This window comes from Pleurodeles waltl, chromosome 8 (genome assembly GCF_031143425.1).
Source record: "Pleurodeles waltl isolate 20211129_DDA chromosome 8, aPleWal1.hap1.20221129, whole genome shotgun sequence".
NCBI classification, from domain to species: Eukaryota; Metazoa; Chordata; class Amphibia; order Caudata; family Salamandridae; genus Pleurodeles; species Pleurodeles waltl.
The window spans coordinates 758,259,899-758,274,669 of record NC_090447.1 but is presented as its reverse complement, the minus strand read 5'-3'; the positions used below and the strand labels follow the sequence as shown (position 1 = coordinate 758,274,669).

At 43.0% G+C, this 14,771-nt stretch overlaps 1 protein-coding gene across 1 annotated transcript in view; it reads left to right on the top strand.

Moving 5' to 3' along the window:
• The window catches only part of MOSPD2 (motile sperm domain containing 2), a 476,198-nt gene extending 468,854 nt beyond the window's left edge, over nucleotides 1-7,344 (top strand). The window contains exon 15 of the mRNA XM_069205003.1: nucleotides 3,455-7,344. Coding sequence (XP_069061104.1) covers nucleotides 3,455-3,583 — 129 coding nt within the window. The 3' untranslated portion in view covers nucleotides 3,584-7,344. The remainder of the gene's footprint in view (nucleotides 1-3,454) is intronic.
• Nucleotides 7,345-14,771: the final 7,427 nt, after the last annotated feature.

Below are 14,771 nucleotides of genomic sequence, written 5' to 3'. Positions count from 1 at the left end.
GCAGGCCTCTTGTACGTCTTCATACCCATACCACTTCTGCACAGAGTTCTCAAAAAGATCAAGAACGACTGGGTCCAAGTCATTTTTGTGGCTCTAGACTGGGCATGGAGAGTCTGGTATCGTGAGCTACTGAGCATGGCCATCGATCCTCCGATCTGGTTGCCCATTCAGGAGGATCGTCTGTAGAAGTAGCAAGGAAGGGTCCTCATCCGAACCTGTCCAGTCTCTTGCTTCTTGCGTGGAGATTGAATGGTGGCAGTTGACAGCTTTCAGCCTTCCTCCAAAGTCTGTGATGTCATCTTTGCAGCCAGACGTCGTGCCACCAAGACTGTAAATGCCTGCCTTTCTGCCCCCCCTTTTCTCAGGTTCTCCTTTTTATTCTCTATCTTGCCCAGCAAATCTCTGCTCTGGGCACTCTCAAGGGCTATCTTTCTACTATTTCTTCTTTTCCACACTTGCATGACCACCCATCCCTTTCAAGTCCCCTATTGTAAATAGGTTTCTAAAGGGTCTTGTTCATCGCTTTCCTTCTTAGCCACTTATCTCTCAGTGGGACCTTAATCTTGTGTTAACATTCTCAATGTGTGCTCCCTTCGAGCTTCTTCATGATTGTCCATGACTGTCCTTATAGTTAAATCAGCCTTCCTCGTGGCAATCACCTCTGCAAGAATTATTTGTTTGAAATTGGTCTGCAGACCCATCCTGGGGGAGTGGTATTGCTTGGGTATCTATTCTAAGGTAAGGAATCTACGGCTAGAAGTCTCTATCAGATGAACAAGTTACTTACCTTTGGTAATACCTTCTTTGGTAGAGACTAAATCTAGCCAGAGAATCCTTACCAACCCACCCATCCTCCCTGCTCTGCGAACAGATTTCTAGGGACCAGTCTGTTCCCTTTTAGGGGCCTAATTTTTCACACCAGTGGTCAGTGTTCTTCATGGCTCTGTGCTTCTAGAGTGGAAAGTTGTGAAAAGAAACTGGCGTCAGCGCTCGGTGAGGCCTATATAGACGTCACTTCAAACGCAGACAACACCTTCGACGCACGCAGAGCTGAATGATGCCACCTACCAGCATGCAGGGGTACTGCTTATGAAAAATCTTCCGGATCCAGTCAGACTGCTGGGAAAATTCTAAGGTAAGGAATCTATAACTAGATATAACTTCTACCAGATGAGGCATTACCCAAGGTAAGTAACTTGTTCATCAGATAGTAAGAAAGAAAACATTAGTATACTTACTCATCAGCTCCATCATGAAGGCTTCTGGTTCACCATTGTCAAAGGAACATGCTGAGCTTCAGATGACTGCCCCCAGGAGTTGGTGTTCTCTCCTTGGCTGCAGAATGCTTCTCCTTCATCACCCAACTCCCTCATTGCCAACTGGAATCCACCATGTGAGCGCAATGAGGACAAAAGTAATATTATCAAAAAGTAATCTTGTCTAAATTTGAACCCACCTAAAAAAAAAAATGGAATACAAAGATGTGCCCCTTTGGTCACACAAGCCGAGCAGCAACTCTGTTATCTCCCCAGGCATTTCACCATTCCCTCAATTACTGACACACAAAAAAGGAGGCTTAGAGTTAAAATGGGTTGAATGGATGATGACTGTAGGTCACTGGGGAATGACCCTATCTGGGTGTGATCTAAAGACACTAAATAAGAAGGAGACTAAGACCCTGTGACTAGAAGGTGTAAGAGGGGATACCTGGGCTTGTGAGTGCAACATTGGGCCATGGTTGAATAAGCGCCGGTAGTACCCGCACCAGGTTGTGTAAAAAAAAAAAAATACAAAAAAAGGCATGATGACTTTTTACATTGCCAAACACTCGTGAAAATTCCTTCATATTACATTGCAGTTCCTAGCACGTCGCTTGTATCTTAGTTATTATTTTGGCCCCTTGCCTATATACATTGAGACAGCTAAACACAGTTGCAGTTCGCTGCCTTTAGAAGGGGTGGGGTGGGTGCAGTGCATGGGGGGGATTGGAAACATTTAATAAAAAAAAAAATTAAAAAATTAAAACTTACCTCCTTCGTTGCCGCTGCTCTCTTTCCCTCGTCGCTGCAGGCTCAGGCTCCCAGCCTGCCCTGCGGACAATGGATTGGCTGGGAGTGCTGAGCAAGGGCGCTCCTAGGCAGACTTGAAGCCTGTGCAGGCTCTCTCCAGCCTAGCAACTGTGTTGGCTTGCTGAAGAGAACCTACTGCGCATGTGTTTTTGGCTGGCCCGAGACAGCTGGCCAAACATACATGTGCAGCACTCCCCCTCACTGCATATCACCCTGTGGCCCTGCCTCTTTAACAAACGAAACGATAATAAACATGGTTTATTATCTTTTCGTTTGTTAAAGGTTGTGGAGCTTCTGCTGATGGCGGGAGGGTGGCGCACCTCTGCCCTAACGGAGGAGCCACCCCTGGCTAAACATCAGTGATATGGTTTTGAAACAAATAAGCTTCTTTTGTTAAGTAATCAGACTCTCTAGCTTTAACTTTAGCACATTACAAGGCCTTGTATGTAGTGGCAGTAGTACCTTTGGTTGTGTGTGGTGTTGTCATATCCACCCAGAACGCTGCCCAGTGCCTATCCTGTTTTTTTGTATCTCTTTATTTAGTCAGAGCTTAATGTTTGAATGTTTGTGTGCGCTGCAGTTCTTTTACTGCCAGTTAGAACTTTTTTTTTTTTTTTTTTACACTGTGCACAACCTTTGCTTATGTGGGTCTCGTCTGATGTGACTTTCCTATATTAAACTACGAGTGAACCCGACTGCATGTTGGTGACCCTTTTACTATTTACCTACTCCCTTTCTGTTGAAGCCCATATCCCTTTTGCCCTTGTCCTATTGGTCCCCCCAGTCATAGTCAACTCTTGTCACAGTCTAGTTACATCACAGAGCACCCGTTAAGATGTTCTTGCCACTGGGCTGTGACCAGCTTCCTTGACAGTACAAGGCTGCTTGAGTCCCAATTTAGGAACCTCTCCTACCCTGAATATTTTATTGACTGTGGCAGTGGCTGCAACATGATCAGGTGAGTATAGGCGTTGTCCTCACACCACTCCACCCTTCCCTCACGATGCTGCTGCTGTTACCTAGGCAGAGCCAGTTGGACAGTCGCCGCTTAGTTGGCTGAAAAGTATTCCATTACTGTGATGCCATCCCAGTTCTTAACACCAAGAATAGTCGTTATTAGAAATGAGATTATTTTATACAGGAAATGTAATTTCTCGTCTCGAACAAGAACATTGTGCGCTAGGCCGAAGCCAGTTATTCCTGACCCGTTGGGGTGCAACTAACACCAGTATTGGAATAAAAATTATACCGTTTGCTAGAGCTTGTCATCTTTTAATGTAGGTTCATTGTATAAATAGCATGGCATTATGTTTTCGGAGTGCCTTACATATGTAACTTTTTTGTATTAAAACCATTGTGCACTATGTATTTCTTTCTCTCATCAGATGACTCAACTATTAGAAATGAACAAAAGACTCGAAGAGCAAATACAGTACTGTGTCTGGCTTCAGCAGCTACTCTTTGCGTTAGTGGCTCTCTTAATTGTCATTATGTTTTTTGCATACGTGCTTTGAAGTCGGAAAGGTAAACAGCGAGGATTTTGTGGATGACATGCAAAAAAAAAGGAGTACTGCCGGGCAGTGAACCCTGGAACAGTTAATGAAGCATGTGATTTTGTGCTGCCTAAAGACGAAGGATAAAACTGATTTTACCTCAATAATTCAGAAATTTTGCGATAAAAAAAGAGCAAAGAAATGTGAACAAGATTATCTTGCCAGTTATTACGGGAACAGAAAGAAGAGGATATTGGACTCCACTAGAGCTTTGTTCGGGAATTTGATGTGTTCATAATGGTAGTGTTCTAATGGAAATTCTCTGCACTGTAAAACCTACATTATAATTAATATACGCCTTTCTTTCTCTAAGTTTAAATCTGAGGTACCATATTTCTAATCATGTATTTAATTTTATCCTGAACTAACAATGATTAATGCGTTGAGTCAGAACACAATGTGCAGTTTGTTTCAAAGACTCCTGAAAAGCTACATACGAAAATGTGCCATTACTATTTTCTTTTACCTTAGATTTAATGGCGAAGATTTACCAATAGCATAATTTGAAATATTTTGTATGCATTCGTTTTATTTACTCCAGTGCACTTGCCAATGTTTGATTATTCCTCTCACATTTAAGACAACGTCCATCGGTGTTTAAGTTACCAAACATTAAGTGCACAGTGGATATTGCACAACACCATTTTTATGGGGAGTTCCCAAATAGTGTTTTTCTATAACTTTTTAATGCGGACTTTTATGACAGTTTCGTTCGACTTCTAGATAATGTCCATTTGGTTGTTTTCAGTAACTTAGTAAACTCTCTTCTCAGTCGATGTGTTGATAAGATAAAGTTTGAACTTCTTACTTATTTGCATCATTAACCATTGAAGATGTAAGCAATTCATTTGTTTTCAAAATCGGTAGCAGGGAATTTAAGCAGAAGTTACACCTTAACTGCAATTAAAAAGTTCTGCCTGGCACAATTGGAGTAGACTAGTTTCTCACGTGAAAGTGCCTACACATTGTTTTATTTTAGAACTTATGTTTTTCTAGGCATGGGTCAGAAACCTAAAATTTAGGTTAGTCTAACCCATGTTGCCGTGAGTTTCCGTGGCTGCAACATAATTTTGCAGTCATTTCATAGTTGTGTGGTTGCTAAGAAGGGCCTCTGCTTTAAATGAGTACTCCATTTTTTTTACCTGCAATGGCTTATAGTGTCTATGTAGCGCAACAGTTTGTCATCAAGGAAAGTGACATACACTATATGTTTTGGAGCTACTATATGCAGGAATCGGATGATTTAAGTACAGGAAAACAATTATTTATCTTGGGAATTATCTATAATTCGTCTGAAACATATTTCTGAGGTACAACATACTGCAGAAGAATACTATCAGACACGTAATGTTGAAAACGTTTAATTCAAAGGTTGAAAGCATTTTATTTTGAATATTGCATGCATCATGGCTATAGTTTTAAGAGCAAAATTAATAGTTTCAGAAAAATATATTTCTAGATGAATATTATATACTAAATTTAAATAACATTAAGGTTCTTGTCATGTGATCAAGGGTCTTTTTCCCTAATTTGTTGGTTAAGGACACTTCCCCAGGCACAACATGTGCAAGATTTAGTTATTGGTTATTGCGTATTGTCATCATTCTTTAAGGACCAATTAAACAGTAACTATTAGCCCTACATGTGTATAGGGTAATGCTAACAATTTATTATGTGCCTTGCCTGGTTTTGGTGTTTTCAAGGAAGTCTATTCCTGAGAAATGTGAGGTCCCAAATGAAGAGAAGTTTACGGAAATATTTCAATGAATCAAGAGATCACTTTAATTGGTAGAATGTCTACATTGCAACAAAAGTGTCGGTATGAGCTAGCTTACATTCAAAGGATGTGTATATGATCGAAAAATCGAACTTTGTTTTGACTCTTTCACTAATGTTGAGTTTCATGTAACCAAAGGATCCTTCAAAAAATTCAGGAGTGGCATGCCCTCTCAAAACTTTCATTATTTCAGCAAGTCAAATCCATGTAACATTTTTAGAGACAGAAAACAGTTGTTAATTTTCCCGGCTGAAAACAGTTTAAGTTGTACTAACTTTTATCTTTAATTATCATTATCCTGAATGAAAAGGGTTAACGTCTCTGCTTATGTGAATGCGTAGATGTTTTTTTTCTGTCAGGAATCCAAATTATGGTCTTGAAGTCTTAAGGAAAATCAATAGAGGGCAACATTTCAAATGTAATGCATGTGGAAAGTATGTTCTTAATTAAATTCCTGTCCATCATTGCACAGACAAAAAGACATGAAAGAGAAATATATTATTTCGAATCATAGGGCCTGATTACAACTTTGGCGGAGGGGGTTAATCTGTCCCAAATGTGATGGATATCCCGCCCACCATATTACGAGTTCCATAGGATGTAATGGACTCGTAATACGGCAGGTGGGATGTCGGTTACATTTGGGACGGATTAACCCCCTCTGCCAAAGTTGTAATCAGGCCCATAGTGTGTAACATTTTTTTTAATGAAAAGTTTACCATTTATGGACAAGAGAAGGCTTTAATAAAGTTTTCCCCTACCTCAAGTCAAAAAATCTGGTTTCCAATACAGAATCACAAGCCTAACCCAGAAGAACTACATTAAGCTAGCAGAGTGATTCCCAAACATCCGCAATCCTCTGCGTCCTCATTCTTCTTGGGTTTTTATTATTTGCAAATTGATAGAAAGGTGCAACTTTTAGCACTTACACTGGGAATTGCACATAGTGTGTCTTCTTAGTCAGATCTGGTCTGTGCAATAAGGTAATGGTGGTTTTGGCTGTTATTTCATAAGAAAATAAGCCATTGTAATAATGTATAGTGGCAGAAAGTAAACAAGTTGTTAAATACAGGATATATGTTCAGATATCTGTAGTCTATGTTATCGGTAGAAGTATATTTAAAAGAGGAGGGACACTTTGCTTTTTCTTAATATTTTTACTGTCGAAATCTGTTGTGCCATTAATCAAGAAGCATTTATTGCTTTTTATAGAGAATGAAGGAGAATGTTACTGATACATTTAGAGAGTTAGATTGCCACAATTAAGAGGTTGCAAAATATACATAGTAAAGTGGCTACTTAACAAATATGTTTACTGTATGTACATTTTATTACACACAGTAGCTTAAACCTATCCTTTCCAAATGTCATAATTTGTCATGTTATATTATCATTGAAATCATAATCTTTTGTTGCAATAAGGAAGCTGTCTTGGCAGTGCATTTGTAACAGTTTTTACAACAATATTCACAAACTGATTCTTTGATACAAATATTGAAACCAATGCACCTCTCATGGAAAATCGACTTACATTAATGTTTGTAATATTTATATTCCACTGTTTAGAACAGCTCTTGGAAATTCTGAATGTGTTTGTTCTTATGGAAAAATACTTAGTGCAGTAAAACTGTGTTCCCATTACAGTGCCTCTTTATTGCAATCACACCATAAGATTATCAGTCTTTAACATGCCTAAAATATGTAAAGTGCGATTATTGTTGTGCTATAACAATTCCGTCTACTAGATACGTGGATGGGTTAATAATACTATGTTCTTCGGTTGAAACATATTTATCTTGGAATCACTGCTGATATGACATTTCTGTTGTTTTAACGCTTTCACATATTTTCAGTATTTTATTGCTGTTGTGGTATTTATTTTGTACAACTGATCTAGATTTTTATTTAATTTCATTGTAGAGAAATAAATATCCTCCAAAATGGTTTAACAGTTTCCATTACTTTTTACAAGAAACTCTTTAGCATGTAAAATAGTTATGTTATTTGGTACCGAAAACAGTGTAATATTTCAGGTGTGTGTAGCATTGATTTAGCTATACTTGACTTTACAATGCATGGAAAATACATCATATTCTTTTTAAATCTGAAACTATTAAGGAAAAGCTTACCATTTGGTATTACTTACATCACACTCAACAGAAGCAAATTATTTCTTCCTAGCATTGTCCTAAATTATTGTTTGATATTATAGCAATGTCCATTCCTGTAAGTGGCAGTACATCTGATTCCTTTGTGATCTGGGATGTGGTAAAATTAATTTTAGGAAAATCATGTCATCAGGGTGCACCTAATCCACTGATAAGGACAGTCCACGTCCTCAACCACAGCAGGAAAAAGAAGAATTCTGCTTGTTTGTCTGACACTCTCCAGCACTTGAAGCTGGAAATCATCGAGCCTTTTATCAGTAGTGAAACCTCTCTCTAGACGTTTGTTAATGTAATCACCCTCTGAGTAGACAGAGTGATCTGGGCCAGTTATGTGATGCTGATAGCTTATGGATCTGGACTCCCTTGCTACCAATGTGGGAATGAGTGAGCCCCACTTTTTTACGGAATTGGCATTGCTCAGTGTAAGAAATTGGGTTATTAGTTGAGTGGGGTGAGTGGAAGCCCCACTCAATAATAAACATAATCCTTGTCAGGGTGAACCACAAAAGTCACTACATTAACCTTTGCTTGACCATTGAGTAGCTTTTCCCCCAAAGCCGTTAGGCTTAATTTAGAAGCAATATGTAAAGTAATTATGCAGCAGTTAAACAGAAAGAAAGTGAGAAGACAACACTAGAAAAAAACACATTTAGAAAAGTAGGCTAATTTTTAATTACAAAAAATGACATCAAAACAACAAAAATTCAATCAGTAGAACCAGTGATTTAAGTTTTAGGTTGCAGTAGCCCCAGAAAGCACAAACCAACACTCTCAATTACCTGGTTGCGGTGGAATGGGGGAAAATGACACGTTCAGGCAGACTGCAATGGGGTGCGGTTCAGATGCAGGGACCAGGTTCATCCTGTTGAAGAGTTACCTTCTCAAGTCTGCACAAAGAGTGCTGTTCTCATTGGCGGAGGCCACGATGAGGAGTCTGTTGGTGTGAGGAGCAGATTGGGTGTTTCGGATGGCCACTGCTGTAGCGTGAAGAGATGGTCATCGCTGAAGATTTGTGTTGGCTGTTGGCGTGAAGAGCAGGCCTCACTGAAGCTTCACTTTGGCAGACGGTCGTCATCAGTGCGAAGAGCAGGTCACGCGTGACCTTCATGTTGGTGGTCATCACAGGCCGTCAATTCTCAGCATGTAGAGGTCATTTCACAGTCACAATGAGTCCAAAAGTCACCTTACCAACTGATGCCAGCCAAGGGCCTAGGATGTAGGCGGCACCTCTTGGGTTCGGGACTTATTCCAGTAGAGGCCAGCAGTGAGGCTCAGGCAGTCCAGATGATGCTGGTCAGATGGGAAGTTGAAGTGATGCCTCCGGAAGGTTGTTGTGTCCCTGTAGCTTAAAGAGGTTTAAGCCTGGCAAAAGGTTTAGTTTGCCAGGTAAAAATAGCAGTTTAAACTTGTACTACGGGCTGCAATGGCAGGCCTGATACGTGCTTTAAAAGGACTACTATAATGATTGGCAGAATGAGTGCACATGCCCACTAGTAGCATTTCGTTTACATGCCCTGGGACTGAGAAGTAAATTAAAGGTGCCAAATAGGTGTAAGCCAATTGTTCCATGTTTTAGGGAAAGAGCACTGGCACTTTACCACTGGTTAGCAATGTAAATGTTTACAGAGTCCTAATGCCAACAAAACAAGTTCAGATAAAATCAGGGAGAGAAGGCAAAAGTATTCTGCAGGAATACCACTTGAATGTCAGGTCTAACATGTACCACCCTGCTAAAAGCAGGGAGAACTCTCATCCTCATGGGGTGCTGATCGCTAAGGCAGAAAAACCTGGACAGCATTGGTGTGGTCAGTCCCTGGACAATGTTCCAGTCATAAAGGCCATTCCCTGTAGGGAGGTGGACCACTCAGTACATTAGGATTTTCACCCCTCATCTGCATTAGCCATCTAAAGGGTCTTTGGTCTGTCTCAATCCAAAAGTGAGCCCCAAACAAGTATAGTCTCAACTTCTTCAGTGCTTAGACGACTGCAAATGTTTCCCCTTCTATAGCACTCCACCTCTGTTTCCTGGGCAGTAGCCTCCTGCTGATGAAGGCTACAGGTTTTATCAAGCCCTCATTGTTTAGTTGTGAGTAGGGTTCCAAGGCCAGGATGGTTTGTATTTTGGGTTGGAGGAGCTGCACCAAGTCCCTGCTGACTTGGTGACCCTAGGACACAACTGAAACATTCCCTATCTTACTTGCTGATACTCAGGCCTGTCATCTGCAGGGCTAGAAGTACTGCCCAGAGGCAGTGCAGATGCTTATCCTAGCTAGAGATAAGGACTGCAGTGTCATCCAAGTAGACGGCACTGAAGTCCTCCAACCCTGGCAGGATGCAGCTGACCAACCTCTGAAAGGTGGCAAGGGCATCCTTTAGCCCACAGGGCATCACTTGAAAATGGAACTGGCCCATTTGTGTGGAGAATGCATACCTCTCCTTGGCCCCCTCGGTTAAGGCAATCTGAGTACCCTGATATCAAATCAGAAGGACTCAGGAACTTTGCAGCTCCCAGCTGGTCAAGGAGCTCGTCAGCACTGGGATGAAGTGTGCATCAGTCTTGGTGACTGAGTTGAGCGCTCTGTAATCCACAGAGAGCTGGAGTTCTGGTGTGGCATCTGGTGGGGCGGCCTAGGGCACCTGAACCAGTAGACTGGACCAACAAGTGTTGAAGTGCTCAGTCACACCTAACTCCACCATCTTAAACCTTTCCTTCTAGCTCTAACTTTGTCAGACAGTTTGTAGATTTCATTAGTGACAGGCATGCTATCCCCAGTGTCAATATCATGGGTACACAAAGTGATGAGCCCAAGAGTAGTTGAGAACGAGAAGAATCGGTCCAGCAACTGGCTTCATTCGTTCTCCTCAGTCAGTGAGGGGGAGAGGTTCGCTCCCTCTGCTTAACCATCTTGCTCTTTAGAGGTGAGGCGATCTGGGAGAGGTTCACCCTCCTTACCTCCATCCATTACCAAGAGCATGTTCAACCTCTTAAAGTATTATTTTTGACAGTTGACATGCAGAACTCTCAAATGGTTTCTAGGGATCTTGAGGTCCACCAGATAGGTGGGGCTTTCTGGTCATGCCAGGTTCATTGATTCCCACTGGCTCCAGGTTCTCAGTGGCCTTTTGCCAAATGCATTTAATTTGAGCCCTGAGAGCCAACATGTAACTGACTACATCTTGGGGGTGGGGGGGGGTGGGGGTCTTGAGAGCTAACTCCCACCTCTCCATCACAATGCTGAGAAGCCTCCTTACACGGTGACCATATAAGTTTAAAGGGGCTGAGACCTGAGCCCTTCTGAGGCACCTCCCTGGAAGCAAACAACGGTCATGGCAAGAGGGTGTCCAACATACTCCTCTGGGCTCTGACAAGCTCATGATCATGCCTCTGAGGGTCTTGTTGAACCTTTCAACAAGCCCATTGTTATGGGGTTGGTAGGGTATGCAGAGCTTATAGGTTACTCATCCCACATTGACTTCATGTATGCTGACATGAAGTTGATTCCTCTGTCAGACACCACCTCTTTGGGGAAACCCACCCAAGTAAAGATCCCTATCAGTGCCATGGCCACTGTGGATGCAGTCACTGTCCTCAGAGGTGTGGCCTCTGGTCTCAAGTGGCATGGTCCACCAAGGCTAGGATAAACCTGTTGCCAAGGCTGCCTTGGGGTCCAGTGGCACCACAATGCTGATTCCCACTCTTTTAAACAGGGTGCCTACTACAGGGAGAGGAGTCAGGGGAGCCTTCACCTTTTCCTGTGACTTCCCACTGGTCTGGCAGGGGGGATGGGGATCTGCAGAATGCATCCAAGGTCATTCCTACCCTTTGCCAATAAAAGTGGGTGACCAGCATTGCAAAGGTCTTGGTCTGCCCCTGACGTCCTGCCAGAGGTACATCATGAGTCAGTCCCACGAGGAAGGTTTTGTCATACTGGGGCACCACAAACATGAGGGTTGATTCAGGCTTGGACCTTAGGCTCACTGTACAAGTGATCATTCTCCCAGAACAGAAGGTGATCACCAGAGATGTTTCCGTTTGCCAGAGCTGCTGACTGTCGCCATAGGCTTCCAAGAGTGGGCAACTCATTATGCACTTGGCAGAACTCTCCCAGGGCTACCATGTCCTGCCCTATAGGTTCCGGGGCATCACCTTTTATATCAGCCTCCGCCTCAACAAAGGGAACTTCTGGACCGAGTTTCATATGCCCCCTGCCTTTCCTCTTTTTAGCAGGTACCTGGGCCATTGTTTCAGGCTCCAGGTCCCTTGGACTCTCTTCTTGGGCTGCCAAGGTCTGTATGGTCAGCCACACCCACTCAGACAACCCTAAAATCTCCAAGTGCTACCGAAGCTTCAGCTCCTTCTAAGTGGTGTGCTACATATCATTTCCAGGCATACAATCCACAGGTATGGCCAGACTCACAGATACCCTTCAGGAGCCTGAAAACCCCCACCATACAACCTGGTGCACTACTTTAGAGATTATGTAACTCAGAGCCTCTGCCCATTGATGGTGACCCACTGCCTATACTTTTTAGAATTGTTCAGCTTGGCTTGTAAGCATTTGGTAGCAGCCCTTTTTAACCTAGTGATATTAGGGTAACCTCTGCACTCCGCATCCCCACCACCACTGACTCGAGCAACCTCCAGCCGAGCACTACTCTTGCCATACCCATTGTCTGTCTACAAGTGGGAGGCTGCTTCCATTTTCCGCAGGTGGGATCCCGCTTTACATCCTCATATTGATAGCACTTGGGTGTAAATTGGCCTGGGGGCTTCTGGCCATGAAAGTCTACCTTCTTTTATTCAGGCTGGGAATCCTTCCTCCGAGAACTGTTTTGGGGTCCTTTGGAGAACCGTTTGGATTCATCCCGGTCTCGTCCCACTTTCTTCTGGTGGGGACCTTGTCCACCCTTATGGTGAACCCCCTCCCCCAGGTACGTTATTCTAGACCCTGGTGCTGAGCCAGCAGCCGCCTCCTTTGCCATCTCCTGGGGTACTGTGGGCTGAGAATCTACCAAGTGTTGGCACAGCTCTGGAAGACAATTATCGAACATGTGCAGTCTTACAATCAGATTGTACAGCTTGTTGTAGTTACTCAACCCACTGCCCTTCACCCAACCATCTAGTGCCTTACAAAAGTAATCCACAAAATACACCCAGGACTGGCTTGACAGCTTTCGCTGTCCCTAAACATGAAGTTGCACTGCTCATGGGTGAGACCATATTTCTTGACAAGGGTATTCTTCTTGAATGGGTACTTTTTTCTGTCACCCTTCCCTTGGGAAAATTGAGAACCCATCCCCATAGTGGTTATATGCCTCCAGGGATGTCTCCCCAGTCCTCCTCAGGGTTCCTATCCATTTCTAGAGCTACCTCATAGGCTTTTGTCTCGGATTGGCACTGTATTTTTGCTATCTCCGTTGCTGCTAAACCCTGAAACTGTTGGGTTTTTAAGCCTAGTTCCTTTTGGCTCATTTCATCAGCCAGCAATTTTTTTTTTTCCTGCAAGGCTTTGTCAGCCTCTATCTTTGTATCTTCCAAAACCAGCTTTTTCTGCTCCAAGCCACTTTTTACAGCTGTCTCCTTTCGTTTTGCCTGTGCTTTTTTTCTTCTGCAGTCAATTTCCTCTGCTCCTTGTCCTGACAGGACCTCCTTCATGTGGACAAGTTGTCCTCCTCTTCCTACTGTAGCCCTTCGCCTGTGACCATGCAACTTACTGCTTCATCCTCCTTATCCATCTTCTCCCCTTCTTGCTTCTCTGTTGTAGCTTGCACAATGGGGATCTCCTCAAAGGGTCTGAGGGCTATTTTAAAGAACACCTTTTTAGCCCCTTTGATCACAGTCAGCCCTCTCTCCTTGCAGAACTTTTTTCTGCTACCTTGAATTTGTGGGATTGAATTGGGAATTGAATTTGGAAAAAGGAAAACATATGGCCAATCAAGGAGAATTTAAAAAAGGATCGATTCGGATGTCATTTTATCGTTAGGGATTTTTAGCTTTGTTCAAATCACTGAGTGGCACTGAACAAACACAAGTACTGGATTCCACTACTGAAAATAATATAAAAACTGGGTTATTAGTTGAGAGGGATGGAAGCCCCACTCACTTAATAAATACGATCCTTGTCAGGGCGAATGACAAAAGTCGCTAAATAAACTAGTGCTTAACCCTCTGGTAGCTTGGCACAAGAGCAGTCAGGCTTTAATTGAGAGGCAATGAGTAAAGTATTTATGCAGCACTCGAACAGTAATATCATGAAAGCTCAGCACAAGAAAAAAAATCACAAACCAATTTAGAAAATTAAGAGTACATGTTAATAAATAAAATTATACCAACACAACAAAAGTCCAATCAGTAGGACTGGAGATATGAGGTTTTTTAAAGTTTTTGGTGAAAATAGCATCACAAAGCACCACTCACGGTTCTCCAGTCGCACTGAAGTCCAGGCTGACCACAATAGAACGTGGGTGGGACACAGGGACCAAGTTAATCCTACTGAAGAGTTATCTCCTCAAGTCCTGTGAAAAGAGGGTCATTCACATTGGTGGTTGTTCGCTTGAGAAGCAGTTCAGGCCTCATGGACAGTCGCTAGTGTAGTGCAATGGTTGGTCATCTGTGGCAATTCACAATGGTGATTGACGCAGGCTGTCGCTGTAGGTTCAAAGAGTAGGTTTCAATGGAGCTTCATGTTGGTTGTCATCCCAGATGGTCATTGTCTGCATTAAGAGCAGGTCCCACTGGAGCTTCGTGTTGGTGGTTGTCATGGGTGGTCAATTCTCGGTGAGAAGAGGTCACTTTGCAGTCACGAGGAGCCCAAAATTCTGTATCTTTACACATTCTTCAGGAGTATACTCTGATACCAGCCAAGGGTCTTGGACCTGAGTGAGACACCTCTTGGTTATCAAGACTCCAGCAGAGGCCAGCAGCAGGAGTTCTCCGGCTTACCCTCAAAACTGGTTCTGGTCAGTTCTTACCCTTCCCCTTCCCCTTCCCCTGATGCTGGCTTCAAACTGTCTAGGGTGACAAAAACAAGGGAAGTCCTGGTATTAGGTTCTGTTGCATGTGCTGCAGGGAGGGCCCTTTGAAGTGTAAACAAGGCAGGGCGCTACCCCTCGCCAGCCATCCTGTTAGGAAGACCCTCTCCTCTCACACATAGGCCTCTTTTGTCTCAATGTCTGGAAACAGTACTGTGAGAAATCGGGTTGT